A 23,788-nucleotide genomic window follows, 5' to 3' on the forward strand; every position below is an offset into this window, starting at 1 on the left:
GTCTGTGTCTTTTAATATTTTCAGGTTTTATGTATTATGTAATTTGTGTGTTCAGTGATTTTCAAAAAGCAGAATTTGTTCCCATTACTTGCACATCAGTCTTACTTTAAATATCATTCCAAAGAATTAAGGGGGTTAAGTGTATGTGAAGGTCAGATGAAGGTTGTTACATTAATAAATCCTTTTGCAAAATGTAGTTCTGCTGTGTCAGTCAAAGGATGCCTGAATCACAGCTTCTGTTGGCCTTGGGTCCTGCACGTGGGTCAGAACAACGCCAGCAGGCTTGGGGCAGGCAGAGTGTCTGGAAAGGAGCTGGGGGTGCTGGTCAACAGCAGCAGAAATGGAGCCAGCTGTGCCAGGAAGGCCAAGGGCATGCTGGCCTGGATCAGCAGTGCTGTGGCCAGCAGGACCAGGACAGTGACTGTCCCCCTGTACTCTGCACTGGTGAGGCCATGCTGCAAGCGCCACGTTCAGTTCTGGGCCCCTCCCTGCAAGAAAGACTGAGGTGCTGCAGGCTGTGCAGAGAAGGGCGGTGGGGCTGGGGAAGGGTCTGGAGCACCAGTCTGATGGGAAGTGGCTGAGGGAGCTGGGGGTTTTACTCTGGGAAAAGGGGGCTCAGGGAGTCCTTACTGATCTCTTCAAGCACCTGCAAGGAGGTTGTAGCCACGTGCTCAGCTTCTTCTCTCAAATAAGGAACAGGACAAGAGGAAATGGCTCCAAGTTGCAAAAGGGGAGGTTTAGGTTAGATACAAGGAAAAACTCTTCATCCCAAGGGTTGCCAAGCGCTGGCACAGACTGCCCAGGGAAGCAGAGGACTCATTATCCCTATTCAAAAGGTGTGCAGATATGGCAGTTTGGGACATGGTTTAAGTGGTGGACTTAGCAGTTGCTGGGCTAAAAGTTGGACTCAATTATTATCTTAGAGGTCTTTTCAACCTAAATGATTCTTTAATTCTATAAGTATTTTAGCAGGGCATGTAAGGGAGAGATTTTTCTGTCAGGTGAGTTATGCTGCTTCCTTATATATGTTTGAAAGCAGTTTTTGGAAAACTTGCAGTAATAGCAGAAAAGGTTTTGCTTCTCTGTGTGTTGTTGATAGGGATGTATCTCTTGCAATCCTGGCTGACACAGCTACAGAGGCATGCCTTCGTATACAGATCAAATATGAATTGGGTCACTTGCTAAAAAAAACAACAAAGTATGTTGTACGGGTTACATTGACATTTCTGCTGTACTGAGGATATCAGAATACTTGGCTTAAATAAGATTTGGTGCAAATTGCTTGGCATTTGTTAAATTAAACTGTGCTAAGCTCCATCATTTAGAAACTGGATGTGCAGCTCAAGCTAGTTTGGGAAGTGACAAGCAATATAAATTAAGAGTGCTGCAACATTTGACACTTAAAGGAATTGCTTAGCAGGCTAATTTTTCAGATTTAAAAATTCTACACTGAGTTCATTTGCATTTGGTGTTTGGGAAAGTCTTTGATCAAAAAGCAAAATGACTACGCTTGCAAATACTCCTGAACTAGTGATCTCAGGCTAGGGCTGATAGATACAAGTGCAGCTTGTATCCAGGGACTGGGAGCAGGAAGAAAAGAGTAAAGGAATTGACAAGATAAGAGTGTGCATAATTTTATTGAGGTTAACACATAAATTTACTTGTATTCTTTGGGTTTTTTTTCCTGTCACTGCTGCTCAGATGTTGATGCTTATGTCATTTGATTCAGTAGAAATTGTATTAAATGGTCTAAATGATTTTCAGCTCATGAAATTGAACATACAGCCCCGGTGACCTAATGATCTTGAAGTTGCTGCAGATCTCTGACCGCAGCTTGGCCATCTTCATTGAACAGATGAAAAAGTAAGAAGGGAAAGGCTGTATTTTAAGTATAAAACTCTCTTACTTAAAATCAAGGTCATTAAAAATAATTAGCATAAACTAAATAAGTAGCTATCTCAACTTTGGTCCAGATTTTGAGACCAAGCCAGAGCAGCAGCAAGCTGTTCCTGTGGCACTGCCCCAGCAGGAGCAGGCACTCATTGGCAGCCAGGCCATTGCCTTCCCAAGAGCTGTGCAGGGCACTGCTGACATGTAAGGATGGAACTTGCTTCTGCCACGCAGGCAGAGCTCAGCTCTTTCAGACTCAGCTGGCTGAACCGCTACAGTGACTGTGCAAGGCACTGTGTGTGCCTCCATCGTGCTGCACATTTCAAACCCAATCTGCCAGCATTGCCTATGGCTCTGCCTCGGCCAGGAGAGCCCACCAAGCTCCCCTAATCCCAAATGCTGTGATGCACCTGTGATGTTCAACGCTGCTTGGCCCCATTTCTCTGCAGGGAGCAGCAGTGGGGCTGTGGAGACTTGTGCTCTCCACTCGATGGGCAGAACTCAAGAAGTGTCTTCAGTTTTGGACCCTGGACTCTATAAAGGAGCACCCAGAGGTGGTCAATAATGTTTGTGAAGGGTCTTGAAAACATGCTTCATGAAGAAGGCTTGAGGGAGCTGGGTTTGTTTAGTCTCAAGAAGAGGAGGCTGAGGGGAGCCCTCATGGCTCTCTCACAACTACCTGTAAGAAGGCTATAGTGAGGTGAGGGACTGATCCCTTCTAGCGTGCCTGCAGTGAGAGATCTAAAGAAGTGCCTTTAAGCGGTCCCAGCAGAGATTTCCAGATGAGAAAAAAGATCTTTTTTCCGTTAGGATGATCGGGCACTGGAACAGGCTGCCCCGGAGTCACCATGCCTGGAGGTGTTTTAAGCGGCGCCAGGATCTGGCGGCGGCTGGTGTGGTTTAAGTGTTACAGTGGCAGCAGTGCTGGCTGGACGGCTGGGGCGATCCTAAAGCTCTGTTGGCACCGCGATGTCCGTGTGCTCCCAGGGCCTGCCCGTAGTGCTGCGGGCCCGCGGGCGCAGCGCCCAGGCCCGGCCCGGTCCCGTTAGCGGCCGCTGCCCGCGGCCCCGCCCTCACCGCCGCGCGCCCGGGCGCAGGCGCAGAGCCCGCGGCGGGGCGGGGTCGAGCGGCGGCGGAGGCGGGGTCGCGAACTCTGACCCCCGGGAGCCGGAGCCGCGCCGCAGCCAAAGCGACCCGCCGGACCGGCCACCGGGCCCGCCAGGTGAGAGGGAGACCGCCGGCGGCCGAGAGGCGCCCCCCGCAGCGGGCGCGGCCCGGCGGCGGGAGCACGGGGAGCGGGGCCGGCCGCGCTGTAACGGTGCGGGCCCGCGCGGCTCCCGGCCGCCACCGCTGCGGAACGTGCAGCCGAGCGCGCCCGCCCCGCCCCGGGGCCCGGCCCGGCCCCGGGCGGCCCCGCGCCCCCCGACCTTTCACCTACAGGAACCGCTTGCGTGTCCCGCCGCCCCGCATCCGGGCGGCGCCGCCCGCCGCTTCCCGCGGGAGCCGGGCACAGGAGCGGGGGGGAGGCGGCGATGGGCGATGCCCCCTGATGCTGGGCCCCGGCCCGCGCAGCCATTTTGTGCGGCGGGGGCGGGCACGGCGCTGGCTCCGTGAACCGGCGGGCAGGGGAGATGCGAGGGCTGGGCTGCGAGCCGGGCCGGCGGGGAGGGCTGGGGACGGAGGGCCCGGCGTTGCGCTATAGCCTGGCCTCGATGCCTCTCTCTTTCCCTCTCCCGAGCCCTGCGCCTCAGCATTCCCGCGGGGTGACCCTGAGCTTCCCCGAAGCCCCCAGGCACTCCGCCTGCCGACGGCATCACCCGCCGGTTCGCCCTCTGGTGTATCCCTGGCGGCTCTCTGGGTTTGTTTGGGTTAGGGCAGTATGTCCTGAGTAACAGCCGGTATTATTTTTACTGGGTTAGATGGCCCTGTCTCTGTTCCTACTTATCGCTGGGTAGAGTATTTCTTCGAAGCTGCAGGCTTTGTGGAGTTTTTATTTTTTTCTTTGTTGCCATGTATTGCTTTAAGTGTAAGAAGCACGGCCGCACTCCCCAGGATGCTGTGGAGGGAATAAAGGAGATGCCGTGTCTTGTGCAGGTGAACTTACGCAAGAGAAGAGGGGGAAAAAAAATAGTGGTTTCACTGAAAGACGAGTGTGTGTACGTGATTCTTGAAAAACCAAGCTAGGCATTCATTCTTATGTGAAATCTCTCATATGAAACTACTACTGTCAGCAGAGTGGACTTGGGAAAGTGGTGTAGCACGAAAAGCTGCATCCACATTTGTCATGGAAAAATAAGATGGAAAAAATTCAAGTGGTTTTCTATATGACAGCTTCCTGGTTTTGGAATCAGCATTGTATAAGTAGAAGTATCTGATCAGTGGGAAAACGTCAAAATTCAGTGCCAGTTCAGACTGTTAATCTGGTGATTCTAATTCTGTATGGCTTTTTCTGTAAGTTATTTTTCTGAAAATAATTCCATGAATATTTTCCGCACCCCCTTTAGTCCGTGGTTGGCCACTGTGACATGAGATGTCCAACAGAGCATTTAGCCCATGGCTTGCTCCTTGCTGTACAACTTTTCTTGTACAGTAAAGTTGTTTGAGTGAAGTCTTAAGGTCTGTGAAATGTTTGCCTGCTTCTCTCTGTAGCTCTTTCTCCAGAGATATTGCTGAAGCTCTCTTATCACAGGGCTAAGTATTTTCATGTGATGGTGGTCAGCTGTATGTGTGCACGTGTGTGATAATACAGGGAAGGTAACTGAGGTCACCCACAGGGGTGTGCAGTCCTCAGCTGCTTCTGCGCTTCCTGTGCACTGCACTGAATGGTTGGACACCACTTGCAAAGTCTGCTGCATTCTGCAGCAAATCAAGATGCTTATTACAGAAAGAAGCTCACAGTACATAAATTAACTAGCTTTAACTCTTCTTCTTAATTATTAATATAACTGGTTTTCTTGCTGCTTGTATTTTCTTGTGAAACATTCTCTTGAATGGAACAAGTTTCATAGGAGTTCTGATGTCTTTAAGAATAGTTACATCTCAGGTTAGATTGTGGGATAGGAGGGTTTTTTTGTTTGGGGTTTTCATGGTTTTGGTGCTTTTTTAAAGCCTGCCTTAATTTTTCAGTTTAAGGTTCTTAGCCTGTGAAGAGAAAGCTCTAAGCAACATCTGTAACTCTGAAGCTGACATTGTTTTGGGGAAAAATGGGTTGAACTGGATGACCTCCAGAAGTACCTTTCAGCATTATTTCATGACTGTATTGTTATTAAAGGTCGGGGGAGCAGACAGGTGTGCAGGGAACCAAAACCAAACAAAACCCCACTGATATGGTGGCATGCTCACCTGTGAAATACAGCTACAGAATGCTTATAGCTAATGTGGTAGTCCAGTAGAAGTGGCTTTGCTCCATAATGTGAAATCTCATATTTACAGTAGTAAGATTAATTTGTTCCCTATGCTTATACTCAATTTTTGCTTTAATTTATTGTATGCTTATTATATTATGTAATTTAAGTTTGTGCAGCCAGTGAATTTGCTGGGGAGTTTCCTTGAGGTGAAGCAAAGCAGTCTCCATGAAGAAAGTAATTTGTGTCTAATGCTTGAGTCAAAAAAACCTGACAAAAAGCAGTACCTCAAGCTTAAATAAGGAATTCAGCTGTATGTAAGGACCAGAACAGTGTCACATCTTACCTTGTCCATGTTTGTTGTGGCTGTGGACGAAGTGTGGCTCTCAGCTGGCAGGTGCTGCAGCTGGTACTGGGTCTGTGTGTCTGTCCTGCTTCAGCAGCTGTCCTGTCTTAAGCACTTTTAATAGTAACCTTTGCTAACCTGAGTTGTTTTGGCTGGTGGGGATCAGGGAGCCTGTGGTGGGTTTACCATGCCCTGTGAAGCAGCAGTAATCTGCTGGGCAGGGTTACCCACAGGCTCTGGCTGGCACAGCTCTGCTTCTTGTCACACACAGGCTGCAGTGTGCAACCCGCAGTGACCATCAGGGGAAACTAGCCTGTACCTGCCTTACTTTCTGGCAAAGTTGTTTTTTTTTTTCCCCTCCTCAGTGGTGCTTCAAGCTGCTTTTTGCATTTTGATCTTGTGCCTGTACATTACTGGGATAAAGTAACGTGCTGCAAAACAGAATTCTATCAGTAGAATTTTATGGATAAAACTGTAAAGGTACAGTTAATTAAATTCTTACTCTTGTGTATGCAGACCTGTCCATATTTTTAACCTTCAGTCATCAGCTTTTAATTCCAGACATCACTGCATTACTTGGCAAAATCTTAAATCAGCAAAAGATTTAGTTTTTTGTAAAACCAAGCTTTTTAAAATTCCAGTTCTCTGAGACTGGAAGATGGCTTGTGCTGAGTCTCGTGTATGTGATCATGCAGGGCTGCAGATTTTGTAAGGAAACACATTCCTTCCTGAAGATCATGGTCTAAGAACTGCCTTTCTGTATCAATATTTAGATTAATTTTGTTGACTTTGCCAGGCCTTCTCTAAAAGGCTGTTTACATTTATGTAATTTAAATTACTTTTGTCCAACTTGGCAGCAAGCCAGGCTGGACTCAGCTCAGTATTTGAATGCCTTTGTCAGAAGTTAAAGTGGAAACTTGAAAAATATAAACCACTACAAAACTAATGCCAAATCCTCTGCTATTGTCATATGAGTCCTCATAAACGGTTATTTCATTCCAAATAAGTTGAGGTTGCTGTTTGTAATTTAGCAGTAACTTTGTGGTGTGAGAACTACCCTATTTAGTGTGGTAATGTGTTTCCTTTCAAGTCTTAGCAGGACAGTGTGTCAACATGATTCTTAATTGGACTTAATATTAAGATTTTTTTTTGAGTGCCTTTCATATGTTTATAGGAATTGAAAAACACACCCACACCCACTTAACAAAATCTAATCCTGTGTAGTTGATAACAAAGGAAAAAAAATGGGGAATCACAAAGTGACTTGGGTTGGAAGGGAACATCAAGATCATTTTGTTCCAACCACCCTGCCATGGGCAGGGATGCCATGCACTATATTGGTTTGCTCAGAGCCCCATCAAGCCTGGCCTTTAATGTTCCCAGGGATGGGGCATTCCACCTTCTCTGGCCAACCTGTTCCAGTCCCTCACTGCCCTTGCAGTAAAGAATTTCTTAATGTCTAATCTAACCTGCTCTCTTTCAATCTGAGGCTATTCCCCCTTGGCCTGTCACTACATACCCTTGTAAGAAGTCCCTCTTCATTTTTCTTGTAGGCTCCCTTCAGGTATGGAAGGCTGCTGCTGGGTCACCCTAAGCCTTCTCTTCTCCAGGCTGAACGATCTCAGCTCTCTCAGCCTGAGGTGTGCCATCCCTCTCATCATCCTGGGAGCTCCTCTGGGCTCCCTCCAGCAGCTCCATGTCCTTCCTTTGCTGGGAGCCCAGAGCTGATGCAGCCCTGCAGGTGGGGTCTCACAGGAGCAGAGGGGCAGAATCCCCTCCCACAGCTTGCTGGCCATGTAGTTTTGGATGCAGCCCCAGGACATGTTTGCTCTTCTGGGCTGCCAGTCCACATTGTTGTGTCCAGCCTCTCATCCAAGAGAATCCTCAAGTCCTTGGCAGGGCTGCTCTTGATCAGTTCATCCCCCAGAACATTTTACATGGGTCAGTGTCAACAGTGATTTACTGGAAGGATGTGTGAGAAACTCACTTTTGTTGTATGAGGGTTTTGCTTCTTTGTTTGGGTTTTTTGTTTTGTTTTTCCTTTTAATCTGAAGGAAGCTGAAGAGGCTTGCTGATTTCTCTAGAGTATCTTCATGTATCTATCAACTGCCTCATCTGTGGTTGTAGTTCAGAGAATATTCCAAATGGTCATCTTGCATAACGCCTGAAAGGGCAATTTGGCATTATAGATAAGCTGGTGTAACATTGTGGGCTTTTTACCAAAAAGAACTGATCTTGATTCTGGTCCTACTTGCTTTTCCTGTGTTGTGTGTTGTTAGGTGCAGGGTGAATAAAGTCAGAAGATGAATTTACAGCTATACAACCATGAAGGCAAATGCAGAGTGGAACAAAGCCAGCAGTGGGGCTACCTCCCATGAAATACTGTAATTGTACCATAGAGAAGGTATTGCCTCCAAGTTTGGAAAGAAGGGTTTGCCCTTGCTGTGATGTGTTAGGGTGATCTTGCTGTGGCAGCTGGAATGGACCTGGCTGAACCTAATCCAGTGAATGGGGAAGCCTTAGGTCAGATGAGCTTCCCGGTCCTGGTTCATGGTGCAGCTTCAGCTCTGGTGCAGGGAATCAGTTTGGGATTTTTTTATAATTTTTCCTTTTGCAGGCTTCAGGTAGAGATGCAGGCTATAGCTGACAGTACACAGGGCAGGTTACCTGACTAAGTGGCTGTGTCCTTACCTAGCTCGGGCATGTAGCCAGTGCTCCTGGGAGTAGACTCCACTTGCCTTTCCTCCTCCTTTTCCCAGTTGGTTGTGGGACTAGTGAGCTAAGTCAGCTCGGCTGTGGCTGATGGGGCAGGTTCTAGAGATGCCATGACAAAAGAAGCAGAAGCCAAGGCCTAAAAGTGGGGCTATCCCTTTGGTGGCCCAAACTGTAAAAGTTATTTGTTAGTCAACTGAAAATTTATCCTAGTGATTGTTTTCTCATGTTTCCTCCCAGTGTAGTACTTGCTTACAAAAAAAAGATAGTGAGAGCACTGATTTTAAATTATTTGCACAGGCATGCCTACAAATGCATCTCTTTTTGTATTGCTTTGTGCTTTTTAATTACTCCCTTATGCTTTTGCAAGTGTCTCATTTTCCCTTGTTTGCCTTCAGGTCCAGCTGCTTCAGTTTTGTGTTGTTACTTACCCTTATATATGCACTGTCTAAATCTTGGTCTCGTGAATTTAAAAAACAGTATCTAACTGGGTGTCAAGGGTCACATAATATTCCTCAGTTCATTAATAAAGAGAATCTTACTCCTTTAAATCTGCCAATTCTCGTACCCTCTTGAACAGTGTGGTTTATAGAACAATAATCCAAGAATAGCTCATTTAGCTTGCTGTGTTCATTGAGCTTTTCCTATATGAAGCACTGAACAGTGGCATCCATCATTTGTCCCACAAATGCGTTTGAATTCCTTGGTTTAATTCACTGTCTGTAAAGCATTGCAGAATACTGCTCTAACATATAAAGAAATCTTGAGGGGGGTCTTTAACTTATTTAAGCACTAACTCGGGCACATTTAATCATAGAGGGAGTGTTAAGTGCATTCTATTCCATGTGTAGGGGTTTATTAAACAAGTTTGGCACAGGCTATGCTGAATTCTTAATTAGTGTATGATTAGTTTGCTAATGGAAGTGAGGACTAGTTTCCATTTTAAGGTACAGAGTACCTGTAAGCCCAGTGTCATGACCTGAGGTAAAATCCTTAGTTGACTTTGAGGTATATTGAAATCATTCAGTATTGAAGCAGTATTTCTACAGGAGATTGTTTCCACTTCTTTTGCAGTTGGTTTTCTGTTATATTCACTTTTTGAGCTTTCCTAAAAAGTTGTGTTGACCTTCCTGTATTTACTGTGTGCCATGGTTTAACCCCAGGCCGGCACTTGCTCGCTCACCCACCAGTGGGACTGGGGAGAGAAATGGAAGGGTAAAAGCTGGAAAACTCATGGGTTGAGATAAGGGGAGTTCAATAGGGAAAGCAGAAGCCACACAGACAGGCAAGGTGAAACAAGGAATAGTTCACTGTATCCAGCTGACAGGCAGGTGTTCAGCCATGTCCAGGGCAGGCTGCTGGCTGAATATCCGATGTGATGGCAGGGGGGGCCCTATCACGTGCAATGCCTGCTTGGGGAGACGCATGCCAGCGCTCCATCTCCTTCTTCCTCTTTCCATTTTTATATGCTGAGCATGTCATATGGTCAGAATATACCTTTGGTCACCTGTCCTGCTGTATCTGCCACCCATCTCCCATGTACCTCCAACTTCCTCACCAGTGTGGCAGCACAAAAAGCAGAAAAGGTCTTGGCTGTATGTGAGTGCTGTAAGAAATAACAAAAACATCTCTTGTTCTCAGCCCTGTGTTCATGACAAATCCAAAACACAGCCCCATACCAGCTACTGCAAAGAAAGTTAACTTTCCCCCAGCCAAAACCAGCACACTGATAAAAACAAAAAGTGAAGTTCACAGTAACTTCTGCAGTCATAACTAATTAATGTACTTGTACCTATAAAGTATCTAGAACATACTTGTGTATCTTCATTAGTTTAACAGGTTGATTTCATCTAGGAAAGACCCCTGTATTAAGACACAATACATACTTAGTAATTAGAAGAATCATTATTCACTCCATACATAGAGTCAAACTGGTTTAACAGTGCCACTAAACTACTAAAGTTTTACAAACGTTGTTTTTGTGGCAGTAAAACTGGTCAGGGGTATGCAGTACTTTTTCCAAAGTAAACTGAAGATCTTTGGAATGGACAGAATTTTCTCATGTTATGTTTTCATGCTGTTGTGGTTTGTTCTTACTCATTTAAAGGACATTACATTAGAATCAAGGCACTTGATAGTGGGCCAGCTATACCAACAGTGTAATATAATAAAATGAGAGATGTTGTCTTTTATATCAAATTGAGCATCAAAGCTTAAAGAAATACTCTTCCTGGTACTACTTTTAAAGTCCTTAGTCTACACAGGTATGATATCTAAAAATGCTATTAATAGGAACCTCCTGCTAAGACAATTAAAGTTGTGTAACTTTTGTCCCTGGAGAAGGTTAAGTTAAATGGTCTTCTGGGTATAACTTAACTGTACTAGTGGAGAGGTTAGTGCTTCTGACTACCAACCCTCAAAATTGCTGTCTGCTCTCATGGGAATGAATGTTTCCTGACCTGGTTCAGTTGAAGTAAGCCTGAAATACTTTAAAAAGTAAGTATTTCATAAATTATTTTGACTAAAACATTGATAATTGTTCCTTCCTCAGCACATAAAAGCTGAGAAGGAAGTAGAGATGAGGGGTTTAATTGGTGCAAGCTAATTACAGTTTTCCACTGCTGTGGTGGCCTACAGGGTGCTTACATAACAGTGGAACACCACTGGACTTGATGATGCCAGATTCACCACCACCCTGTTTGTACTAACTGGTGACAGTGATGCATTTAAAAATAATTCTGAGTCTTGTCAAGAAGGCTCACTAACTCATTCACTAGGGAAATAAACTAACAGTATGTAACTTACACACAAAAATGTTTTGGTAGCATTTTGAGTCTGAAGATTGAACAGAAAAGCAATAAATGCATTTTAAAGCATTTAAGAGGAAGTCTAATGCCTGCCTTCTGTCAAAGTGCCTGCTTTTAGATGGTGCTTCTGGTGGATGGGGGGATTGAGCTTTTGTAAGGAAAAGAGATGGATGTATAATTCTGCTTATTATTTTTTTCAAATGTTTTTGAAACAGCTTCATTTTTTATTTAATTACGTGACAAGTAATGGTGTCAAGCAGTCAAGGAATAAATTTGAGAACAAGTGCAGTGATCATCCTTGTAGAGCAGGTCTAATCAGTCTAAGTACAATGCTGATATTTGTGTTACTGTCTACCTAGAGCAACAGAAGCAAAATGTTTCTGTGCTGTGTATCTTCTGAGAAGAGGATTCTTCCCTGTTCCCAGAAATAAGAAAATAAACAAAGGGATCATCTTGGACTAGGGGAATACAAGGCTGCCAAACTAGGATGTATTGTACATTTGCAGAGGCAGTGGTTTAATCATATTGACATTTGACATAGTTGTCAGCAACACGTCTTTTTAAAGGAAAATTTTAGAAAGATTATGTTTGTTCTGTAGTTTTACAGTGTGTCAGATTATAGTGGTAGAAAGTCAAAGAAGGAAGTAAGAGCTTAAGCTGTGACAGTGTCAGTAGCTAAATGGCTGTGGGACAAAGAACTTCTTACCACTTCATTTTTCAGAAATTTTGTGGTAAAAGTAAAGGCAAGGATCTTGGTCTGATGTGAAAAAGGGAAACCAGTAGACCAATTGAGTACTACTTGTTATAGGCAGCTGTAGGCTTGCTGGTTGAAATAATTTTTGCAGGAGTATTCAAAGTGAAATATAAATAAGGCAAAAATTATTTGGGCAGTGTTTGTAAACAACATAATGCTTGTGTGTTGGCAGGAGCCTTGGCTCTCCTTTCTCTCTTCTAGTCATAATACAACTAATATTACAGTTCTTTTAACTGTTGGACATTATAAAGCAGATCCAAAAACTATGTGCAGCTTTTTTATGTTGTGGTCTCTGGTCTTGTAGAATTCCAGGTTTCCTCCTTTCAGTGTTCTAGATAACTTTAGAAAGGAAGTAAAAATGTGATTATCAGTCTTAAATATCTGAATAAAATTTGGTTTATCATGGTTTGTCTCATTCATTTTGAAAGGAGAAGAGACTATTCTAAGGAAAAACCTGGCAATTAATTGACTCCATCTACTTCTTTCCTATACTAGCAATAAACATTTCTCATATATGGGCTGGTGTGTCCTTTGAATGTGTATGGCATGGTTTTGACAAGCATGGGAAAAAGCATTTCTGAAAGCAAGAAGATTCACATTAGATGAGAACACCTTGAAGATCACTTCTGGTTATTGAAGATCAAAACTCAGACTGATGATACTTAGAATAATTAAGGTTGAAAAGAAATTGAATTCAGCTGTTAACCCAGCATCCCTGTGATTGTCACTGGGCCTGGTCCTGTACACTTCCAGGGACAGCAATTCCAACTGGGCAGTCTGTGCCAATGCCTGACTACTCTTTCAGTGAAGAAATTTTTCCTGGTATCTAATCTAAACCTCCCCTGGTACAACTTCACTCCTTTCAGGTGCTTGTAGAGAGCAGTAAGTTTCTGCTGTGCCTCCTTTTCTCCAGGCTGAACAGCCAAGTCATGCTCCAGCTCCATTGTCCTCTGGACTGCCTCCAGCACCTCAGAGGCTTTCCTGCAGTGAGGGGCCCAGAACTGGACATGACATGTGAAGTGTGGCCTCACCAGTGCTGAGTACAGAGGGACACTGTCCTGGTCACGCTGGCCACAGCCCTGCTGATCCAGGCCAGGATGCCCTTGGCCTTCCTGGCCACCTGGGCACGTGCTGGCTCATGTTCAGCTGCTATTGATCAGCATCCCCAGGCCTCAGCCCCTTGATCCAGCCTGTCCAGATCCCTCTGCAGAGCCTTCCTACCTTCCAGCAGGTCAGCACTCCTGCCCAGCCGTGTCATCTGCCAACTTAGTGAGGGTGCCCTTGATCCCCTCATGTGGATCATTGTTAAAGGTGCTGGAGAGGGCTGATCCCAGTTCTGAGCCCTGGGGAGCACCTCTGGTGATTGACCACCAGCTGGATGTAGCTCCATTTACCACCACTCTGGGCCCAGCCAGGCAGCCAGATTTCTACCCAGGGAACCCTGGTCAAGCCATGAGCTGCCAGTTTGTCCAGGAGAATGCTGGGGCAGATGGTGTCAGGTCTCAGCCTTGCTAAGCTCTGGGTAAGCAACATCCATGGCCTTTCCTTCATCCCTCAAGTAATTTTCTTTGCTGGGAAATGGAGGTTATGAGGTGTTTATGGAACATTTCTCAATTTCAGGTAGCTTTGAATTAAGAATATATTGATTATTTCATGTGAAACAATTCAGCCACTGAGAATATTGGCTGGAGTAACTCAGGAAAATAAGCTTTTAAAAATATGAAAAATGTGCTAAATTTTAAAATTTACATAATAGAAGAAAAACAGCTGAAGCAATTTTTTTTCTGCTTAATTCCTTGCAGGGATGTCTAAAGAGTGATTAAGCATACCTGATGGGAAGTCTAACACAGATACCCTAGGTAAGCAAAATAAGAACTACAAAACCTTTTACGGCTGAGTTTGCTGTAAAAATCTGTAGATTTTAGCTGAGAACTTGTAGATAGTTCCCCTTGACCTGTCCTGCTCCCCTGTCCCCAGCACAAGATGAACAGTTTAACACAGCTGCTCCTGAGAGGGAGGACCTGGCTTCTCGCTCAGGTGCCTGTGGGCTTGTGTGACTCCAGAGTGACCTGTGGCAGCCAGCTGACTGGGCCAAAAGCAATGGGAGAGTTTTGTGGTGCAGTTCAACTGATTTATCTGCTTCCCACCAGTAACAATGGAATGAAGATTTGCCTCCTCCTTGAGTCTTCCTTCTTTTCCTCCCTCTCTTGACTTATAACAACATATTCTCCCTTCTGGCTGCAATAGAATGAATCTGACTGCAAAAGAAATCAACTTCATTGTGCTTACCTAGATGATGGTTGGTGCATTTCTGGAAAAGTGGGGTCAAGACGACTGCAGCTTGGTCAGGGTGAGCATGACCTCCTTCCTGGGAGTGAGCTGTAAATTCTGTTCAAAGGGCTTTTGAAATTATTCCTTGACTTGGCAAGTAAGAAAGAAGTTTCTGCCAGTTCAGTTACTTGAACTGATTTCTCAGGCATTATGTGTATGCTAGCACATGAAGAGATGAAATTATATGCCAAAAATGGAAAATGGGATAGGAATGCCTAGTTAAGCTCTCCGTATCTGCAACAGGATCTGCAACATGAAATGTTGTCTAAGAGTTTATACTTGAAATATTGAAGCTGATCTTTTTTCACTGTTATACGTGCTCTTCAGAGCAAAGTTACATGGTTTATTGGAGGTGATTTCAATTTAGATATTTAGTACAGAGTACTGGTGTTACAAATACTGATTTTGTCAGTGCCCTTTGCTTTAGGGATCGCTGAGTTAAATAAAGCAACAAGACACAAAAGAATCTACTTCGTAGTGTTTATGCAAATTGAAAGTGCAAGTGTGCAAATATAAAACACCGTGTAATATGTAAATTGTTGTCAATAATAGTGAGTACATTCCTTTTCCAGTGTGTGCATGCCTCAAACTCATGATTTGTGTAGCTGTGACAGCTGGTTCTGCATCCCTAAGCTGAACCACCTTGTGCTTGTTCCAGACAGCATGACGAGGTAGGATAGGTTCCACCTTTTCTCCACCTTCCTCTTCATCATAGGAGTTCAGTCTTGTTTGTGAACCTGATGTCCTATGTTCATGCAAGTGCAGTTCAAATGAGTCTGTTTTAGATAAGTTTCAAAAATTCTCTGCCAGGTTTATGCCTCTCTGAGAGCCAATTTCCCAGTGGTGCATTGTAGTTGCATACAAATGTATTCCTTCACTGCTCCAAGGTGAAACATGCCAGTTTAAATAACTTTGAGTCTTCAAGCTAAGCTGTTTTACTTAGCTCACATCTTGACATGAGGGCAGTTGCATCTGATTTAGGAGAACTAACCAGCTGGTGCAAATTAATACCTCAAAGTGATTTCTTTGTTACTGTGTAATGAAGTAGCACTCATTTCTGGCACTCTGTATGTTAACAGTACAATATTTGATTGCTAGTATTTTATTTAAAAGAAGAAAACATTGATAAGCCACGTTGTCTGCCTTGAAAATTCCAAGTGCTCTTTGAATACTGATTGTGCTGCAGCTCACTAGATGCAGAAGTGGGCTAATAGAGTGCTCCTGCAAGGATGCTAATACCTAGATCTTCCTAGGAGATAATGATTTTCAGCATAAGCTTCAGTATCATATCTCTATATGCATGCCTGTTATCTTTTGTCCTAATTTAACTAATAATGCAGCATGCTAGTGAGTGATTAAGAATAGTCTAATGCACAAATATTTCTGTATTTCCTCTTTCACACATTATTTGGGCTTTAGTATACCACTGGGCACGCCTCCAAGGCCTGCAATTCTTGCTCTAGTCAAAAAATATTTCTCTTTCCAGTTTTAAGAGCAGAGTTAGCTTGAGTCAAACTTGAATTAAAAGTGAGTTATTTTTTTATTTGCATGGCTCATTGGGAAGGTTTCAAGTTTCATTGAGGAGTTGGTAATTCCTAGGAGTTCCAGAAAAGTTAAAGAATAAAAGCCAGTATTAGTGTAAGAGTAGTCTTTGTTCATACAAGAGGTAGGTATTGTAGTGTTTTTAATTTGCTTTTGTCAGTAAAATTGTTTATATGGTGCTTTATAATCTGTGAATGTTCCTTTTAAGTACTGCCTGGTGAATATTTGTATATCAATAATATAACACATAATGTATGCCTTGACAAATAAACAAGGCATGCATCTGAATCCTTTTTACTGCATTAATGTAGCAGTGTCTGTTAAACCCCACAAAATTCTTCTTAGGAAGATTTGGGCTCATGCTGTGGCTGCAGTATTGATAATGAAACATCATCTTTTTTTTTAAACACTTGTCTTCTGTGTCCCAAGTACTGCTGCCTGTTAGTTACAAAATTGATCTTCAAGCACTCCAGTTGATACTAAAAAATCTGTATGGGTCCAGAAGTTAGATTTGCCCCTCTTGATTCACATTAACAAAAACCGCCTGTGTTCCAGTTTTTTAAGATGTTAAACCTGGACCTGCTGATGTCATGGTCAGTAATAGACTTCTGTTCTCACAGTGATTTTATTGTTGCTTGTTGGAAAAGCAGAAGAGGAAAAATAGGAAGTCTCTGTGTGAGTTATTTAAATAAAACAATACAAGGTTTTCAAATAGCAAATTATTTGTTTTTATAGTATAAGCAAACTTTAATTCTGCAGGGATGTCATCTTCATACAACCGTGAACGCACTTATGTGAACTATATTTTCCCCAGAATATTTTTACTTTTGAAACTACAGATGTTAAGCATCTTCTTTCCTTTCTTTGACAGGAAATTCTGGTGATTAAAGATCATGGCAACCGTAGAGGAACTGGCCCATCAAATTTTTGAACAGCAGATGGGAGAGGTACATACATTTTGAGTCCTATTTAAGAGAAATTGAATAATAAAATGCACAGACTGACATGTAAAAGCCCAAATTATGAAAGAAAATTTTTGATACAGGCAAGGCTTCTGGACACTTCCCTCAGAAGGAGGAAGAACCTACTATGTCCATTTTAAAGTTACACTGCAAAGCCTTTTTTGCCAAAGTGCACCCCACAAAAATTAAGAACAATCTAGCAGGGTTTCCACTAAGGCACTAGCTTTTCAGCTTGCTGTCTGAGCCTGTAGTAGTTTTCAGAGAGCCATCTGGTTGTGTAATTGCTTTACTCCCTTTTAGTTTAAAAAGTCAGGACACAACTATGCAATTACTGCATTTGTCATTTTTGGCTTCACTAGTAAAGTTTTGCCATGTTCTTCACTTTCAGATATATGTGCTTGCTATGTGTCAAAAGAAAGATTGAGCTCCTGTTTCTGCAGATTTCTAGTTCTGGTTCTGTGTGACCTGTGTGCAGAATCTGTGCACTGCAGCCAGAGAACTGCCAGGGATGCACAGATAGTTTGGGAGTGTGGATATGGGTATACATAGTTATCTAGAAAATTTCAGTATAGCATAGACTATTTAAAATTAACACCACTGTAAAATTAGACAGAGGCAGTAATTTATTTATCTTCAATAATTAATGTTATTTTTTAGCTTGAAATATCCACTCTTGGATTCTTGTCTAGACATAGACTTACTTCTCAAGTAATTTTATTTCCTCTCAGCATTAATTTCAGATTGAAAGGTTGGAGTGGGGGATGGGATGGTTAATTCTACCCTGAATAAATTTTCACAGCTTTTATTTTTGTAGCACGAGTTGTTCTGAGTGCTGCTGAGGCAATCTCAAAGGACATAAGTGGTTTATGGGATGTTTGCTTGTTATTACTTGTCCTCTTCGTTAGGTGAGAACACTTGTTTAATGCAGTTTTGTTTTGGGACTGTAATTCTTTGTTGAGGTCTAAATGGGGCTGTATTTCCTGTTGAAATTGGTTTGGTTTTGACAGTGCAAGGCTAGTCAAAGCTAGCTGAAGTGTACTTTCCCCTCAGGATGGCGTGATGAAGGTGTTTGCCTCTGGGGTTTGTTTCTCAATTTCATAATGTGATTCCAGGACACACTGAGGTGACTTAGTATCTCAGTACCATGGGAGAGACCGGGTCCTTTTTCTGTTTCTGTCCTTATTAATTTCCCCACCAAGAGCAAGCTAATAACCCAGCCAAAACAAGTGGAAGCTTTTCTGCTGGGTTAGCATAGAGTAGGGTCTGAGAAGGCTCCAGTGACTACCAGAGCCAGCACACTGATAGCCAAAGGAAGGCAGGGGAGAAAACAGGCAGAGTGAAGGTGCAGTGCTGCAGAGAGCTGTAGCTGTTCTTGTTCATGGTGAAATCACAGCTGTACAGTTTTCATGGCTGTTGTTTTGTCAGCAGTGGAGATTAGGATTTGTGCTTTAGCAAGGTTTTACTGACTAAGATGGTCACACCGTATTTGGCAGCAGTGCACTTTAACCATTCCCCAGTCCTCACTTAGCCACTTATTCTCACCCTGTGCTAGTCTTGCTCATGTAAGCTCTGTGTGTCATCATGCTGTGGGCAAAACTAGGAAAAAAAATGAATGACAGCATAGGGGAGGAAGGTCATCTCCCTCCCTGTTGGTGATCAGTGTCCTTATTTCGTACGAGGTGCGGCCCAACCAGGCGCGTGGTTGGAAGGACTGAAAAGCATCCCTGAGGGCAGTGCAAACTGGGACTCCTTAAGCCAAAATTGCTGTCACAGGTCCATGCCATGCATGAATGTGCTCTCTGAAAGGTGGAATCAGCAAGGAAAGCAGTCTCACAGGGGCCTCCATGCAATAACTTACATTCCTGCCTACATACAGGCTGTAATTGCTTGGTGGCATTCCTAATCACTGAAAAATCATAGTTTAAGGTCTAGAGAGCTTCAGCAGTATTTTTGATAACATTTATAATACTCTTGTTGAAGTAGTTTTAATTGAATTTACAAGAAAAATTTACATGAGTAGAACCTGAAAGGAAGAAGACCTGAAAGGAAAACGTTTTCCTCTATTGAGGATAATGGAAATGCTTCTGTCTCATTGAAATAATGATCAGAAGTGTTTTGTACGTAGATTTTGATTTTTAAAATAATGCTAATTGTTGTTCATGAAACATTTTAAATCACAAAATTACCACAACAGTTTTACAATGGTGTTCACAAGCATACTTTTCTTAATTTAGGGCTTTTTACATGAAAGCAAAACATTGAAGCAAAATATAACCCTGCGTGTATGGAGCATTGTGCAGTGATTGTTGTTGCTCAGATTCTGCCATCTGCTAGTCATCTTTTGCTCAGTGCAAGATAATTCCTATTTCTGTATCAAGAATACATTTCTTGAATCATGTAGCAAAGCTACCTGCCAAGAGCATTCTTTCTTTAAACTCTGGCTGGAATAACTAAGTCTGTGGTGGTTCATTTCCACAGTCCTGCCAGTTTGCTGTAACAGAGGAAAGCTATATCATTGTTGAAACAGTCTGTCGCACATAAAAAGTACAATTTTAAACAAATTTTGCAGTTACTCTTATCAATATTAACTGAAATAAAAAATCTTGTGTTCTGCATAGAAGTTAAACTGTCAAGCTGACATTTTGTGGGGTTAAAAGGTACATGTGGATCATGGCATTTTAAGGGAGCAAATGTGAAGCAGTTCTATAATATGTAGCTTATTTTGTAAAGCAAAGGTAAATGCACATAAAACTTTAATAATTTCTGAATCACCACATGTACCTGTCGATTTGAGTGGCTGATGCAGAACTTCAGTGCTTGAAAGTACCTCTCTTGAACTGAAAATGCTGCTGGTTGATGAACAGTTCTTTGTCCTTTACTTAAGCAAAGAAGCAGATATTATTTAAAAGTACTTGTACTCAGAAAAATTGGGTATTTTTAGAAAGCAGTGTCCAGAAATGACTCAGCAGTAGTTTGACAAGCATTTCTTTTGGTGGTGCTGGCAGTTTAAGTAATCTCCCCAGCAGATTAGCCTCACTCATTTGCTCTGATGCATCTGCTTCTGAGCATTGTGGAGACTGGATTGAAGAAGATCTGTGCTAAGAATAGCCTTTGTTTGCTGGGCTGCTTTTCAGTCTGCACCGGTGTGCGGTGCCAGATCATGGAATGACTGACCAACCAGTTTTACCTGCCACACTGAGGGTAGAGGAGCAAGTAAATTACGAGATTGCTACCAAAAGTAGCATCTTTTGGGGCAAAATTTCAAAATCAACATAGGCTAATGGGAGCTTGTATTTCTGCTAAAGGGGAAGTCTTACCCTCCTCCCCATCCCTCTCTCATACTGGCCTTGAGCTGTGGGTTCTGGCCTGCCTTTGTCTGCTGATACTAGCATTTAGATGATGGTATGGTTGCAAAATCAGGAAGCTGATCCAGGAGGAACAAAAAGCCTCACAAACTGTTATGAAATAGTACCTTGACTGCAATATACATATATATTCTCTGTATTAATTGGGAGGGGCAGAGGGGCGATGAGGTGCAGAGATGTATTGGTATAATGGTGTAAATACTGGGAAATATTGGGAATAGAGATTTGTAGTATGTTGCAGGCAGTTTTGTGAATAGCAAAAAGGTTTTGAAGTTACCTGGGAATTTAAGACAAAAATTTCAGGTTGAAAGTGTCTGTAAACTCTGTGAAGAGAAATTCTCTTTATAGTGTAAAAAATCTGGCCTTTCTGATCGAGCCTCTACAAATAGCAGCTGTCCTTAATTTTTATTGACAGATATTGTAATGAATAACACAATACCCCCTATGCCATTGGCTGTAGGCTGTGAAGAATTTTTAAAATACTGGTAATTGTTAAAATATTTCAATAAATTGTGTTTGAGAGCATTCACGCAGATATTTTATACAAGATACACTGTTTGCAAACTTTATACAATTTATTAGTTTTTCCTACCTTTGTTAATAGTTCTCCAGTATAAAATTCTTTAACAGAAAAATAGAATTGAAACTGCCAATTGCTGTGTTTCCATTTAAAAAAACCCTTCTGTCACTTCAAGTGAGCCATTAAAGTACATTTGTTGCAAACATAGCACAGCTATGGTGGTAGGTATTGTGTCTCATGAACATCAACAGTAGTAAATATTCAGGTCGGTTGCCATACACGGACATGTCAACAATTAGTTGCTTCACTTAAAGTATTTGTAAATTTCACATTGGAGGGTACTTTGAAATGGGTCTAAATCAGAATTTTCTAATTAGAAAAATTAAAGTGTTGAACTAGATTACAAGCATTCACATTTTTTATAGAATAAGAGTGTCAGACCTTCCATGGCCTTGTTCAGAGAAATTGGAAGCTGATGAAACCTGAAGGTTTACTCCATTAAGGTAGTGGCTCCATTAAAATAGTATATCTGTTGTCAGTCCATGACATTTGTTTCTCCTTTCTAGGTTACACATTCCCAGGAAGGTGGTACACAGACACTAATGGATGGGGCAGCACAGCGAATACAGATTGTCCCTGCAGATTCAGGCCTCTCTTTATCACAGCGTATACAGGTATGCTTCATCTGATGCATTTTAAAAGCAGACATGAGCTATTTGCTTCTGCCAGTTTGCACATGCAGTTCTTTTTTGTTTTCATCTTGTTACTTGCTTTAATGTAAATATTCAGCCCCAGATGGCAGAGACCCTTTCTGTATAAATAGGAATAAAACAGCATTCCAGTCTTTCCTCTCTTTTTCATTTTTTTCTTTTTCCCTTGTAAGAATTTTAACATCACAAAAATCCTAAATCACTGAACAGAAAAATACTTTTTGCAGGTGAAGCTATTCCTTGAAAGTTGAATATTTTGTCTAATTGGTAGTTCAACTAAGTTGGAGGATTTCTACATTTTGGAGCAGAAGTGGGGAGGGAAATACTGCATTGTATCTTTGAAGTAATGAAAAAATGCAGAGAAACTTAATGTCTGAGAAGAATACTGATTTTTGGTTGTCCCAACCCATGTTGTATCTCTTGGTATTATAATCCATAACCTGGTCAAGTAAAAACCTCCAGCTGAAGTGAGGGTAGCGAAGTTTTTGGCAATGTAGGTACTTAAATCAACAGAGAAATGTGTTTATGGAGACTAGGAACATTTGGGGAATGAAATTTTATGTTTTATGTATTAGAAGTCAGTGCAAATCAGTTATATTTTTAATTTTCATTGAATAGAAAAATATCAACTGCAGAATAAATGTAAAAAATATTCTCAGATATATGTTGTTCATACAAAAGCACACATTTAAGTGAGCCAGCTGCTAGTATAATCTTGGCTGCTTTTTCTTTTAGCAGCTTCACTCTAAACATTGTCCTCTGTTTTTCTCATGTTTTGGTGCATTATGTGCAAGCTTTCAACCTTCCAGGGCTCTTCACAACCACCCCCCATACAATATGGGGTTTTTTTAGATTTTTTACCTCCCCACCTGTGCTCTAGTTGTGGTTTGTCTTACCAATCATGTAGGTCTTCATTCTTTTAGCTGCCTCTGCTCTGTTTCTCACTTCCTGTACAGCTGTACTTTTTATTAATTAATTTGTGCTCATCAATTAAACAACATTCTGTCTTCAAAAAGGATGGTAAGCACTTTGGCTGTTGTCTCTTGATTTGTGTGGAACAACACTCAGTCAAAACACTCATCCTTCCTGCAAGAGACATCTACAAACATCACTAGTATCAAACTTAGTAATAAAAACTTTGCTCAGAGAAGAATTTATGTGAAGAGCAAAGTAGTTTGTAGGAATAAATGTATCTCTGTGAAATGTCCAACATAAATGCTACGTTTAATAATTTTGAGTTTATATTTCCAATCATTATTTTTTCCTTTATTATTATTAAATGCACCTAATTATCTGAAACAATGAAATAGAAAATCCTCAGTAGAAGATTCTTTAAAACGTGTTTCATTAGTCACTCTTAGGGAATGCTAGCATTTCTTCTGGGAGAAAAGTTGAATGTTACATTTGCTCAACAGGCATTCTGCACTAAATTGCTCCTGTTATAAACAAGTGTATTAGTTGTCTGTGTTTAGACATTTTCTTTTTTGTAAAATAGGAACACACAGATACCGAGGTGTTTATTGAATGATGTTCAAATGGAAATCAAAACTTGTTAACCAACAAGGCTTAAAAGCAATAAAGGAAAACAATATCTTCCATTATCATCAGGGTGCTTATTTGAAATACATGAGGGTAGTGTATTTTTTATGCAGTCAATCCTGAATTGATATATTCCTGTTTTATAATATTATTGTTTTAGCAATATTGAGTTTCAGGTTATTAAGAAAGATAATGTGTTGTCACTGATTCGTGGTGGATTCGTGGTCAGAAGATAAATGTTTTTCCTCTTCCCTTTGACAATGTTTTTCTCTTACCTTGACATTTAGGTGTTGCAAGTTGTTGTGCTGTGCTGAACTGCTCCACTTTTCAGTGTCCCTATTGCAGTGTAGGTGGGGGTTTGCAGGTGTATGGCCATAAGAGTCAGCTGCAATCAAGAACGTGCTTAAGCGTTTAAACTGCTATCTCTTATGGCTCTGTCAGTTGTCAGATGCTTGTCAGGTGCAGAAATCACTTGTGCAGGTTGAATAGCTTTGTAAGGATATTGATGTAGCACTATACCTGCTTTATCATGTAGTGAAAACTGCCTGGGCACCCTCCTAGGATTGCAGGAGCCCATTTGAAGACTGGCACTCTATTTGTTAAATAGAAGGTGAAGTGAATTGGGTGACGTATCAGTGGTTCTTCCGCCTACTCTCCTGCCATATTTATCTACAAGTACATATATTTTTTTAATTACACAGCTGGGCTACAGTAGGAAAAAAGATTACTTAGTATATATGTTCCAAAAATAGTTTCAGCTGTATTTCAAGTTTGTGTTTGGGACATGCTGGGTTTTCGGTATACTTTTTATAAACCAAACTAGATGGAATATGTACCTTTTTGGGGTACTCTCAGTTATGCTTTTAAGATTTTATATGGAGACAGATTTTAGTTAAGAGTGTCTTTCAAAGAGCAGGTCTGGAGATTCAAAAAACAGCGCAGTGTTCTGTTTGGCTTTTGTACATC

General features: G+C 42.0%; 1 protein-coding gene across 5 annotated transcripts in view; it reads left to right on the plus strand.

Moving 5' to 3' along the window:
* The first annotated feature begins 3,020 nt into the window (after nucleotides 1-3,020).
* Nucleotides 3,021-23,788, plus strand: part of NR2C1 (nuclear receptor subfamily 2 group C member 1) — a 47,152-nt gene continuing 26,384 nt past the window's right edge. For 2 of the 5 annotated variants that reach the window (XM_058804780.1, XM_058804785.1), the window contains exons 1-4: nucleotides 3,051-3,112; nucleotides 13,656-13,712; nucleotides 16,598-16,673; nucleotides 21,140-21,247. In XM_058804780.1, coding sequence (XP_058660763.1) covers nucleotides 16,620-16,673; nucleotides 21,140-21,247 — 162 coding nt within the window. In that variant the 5' untranslated portion in view covers nucleotides 3,051-3,112; nucleotides 13,656-13,712; nucleotides 16,598-16,619. Of the gene's footprint in view, nucleotides 3,113-13,655; nucleotides 13,713-14,808; nucleotides 14,856-16,597; nucleotides 16,674-21,139; nucleotides 21,248-23,788 lie in introns of those variants that run through there. The other 3 variants (XM_058804781.1, XM_058804782.1, XM_058804783.1) reach the window with 3 other exon arrangements.

Source organism: Ammospiza caudacuta, chromosome 5, assembly GCF_027887145.1.
Source record: "Ammospiza caudacuta isolate bAmmCau1 chromosome 5, bAmmCau1.pri, whole genome shotgun sequence".
NCBI lineage: Eukaryota > Metazoa > Chordata > Aves > Passeriformes > Passerellidae > Ammospiza > Ammospiza caudacuta.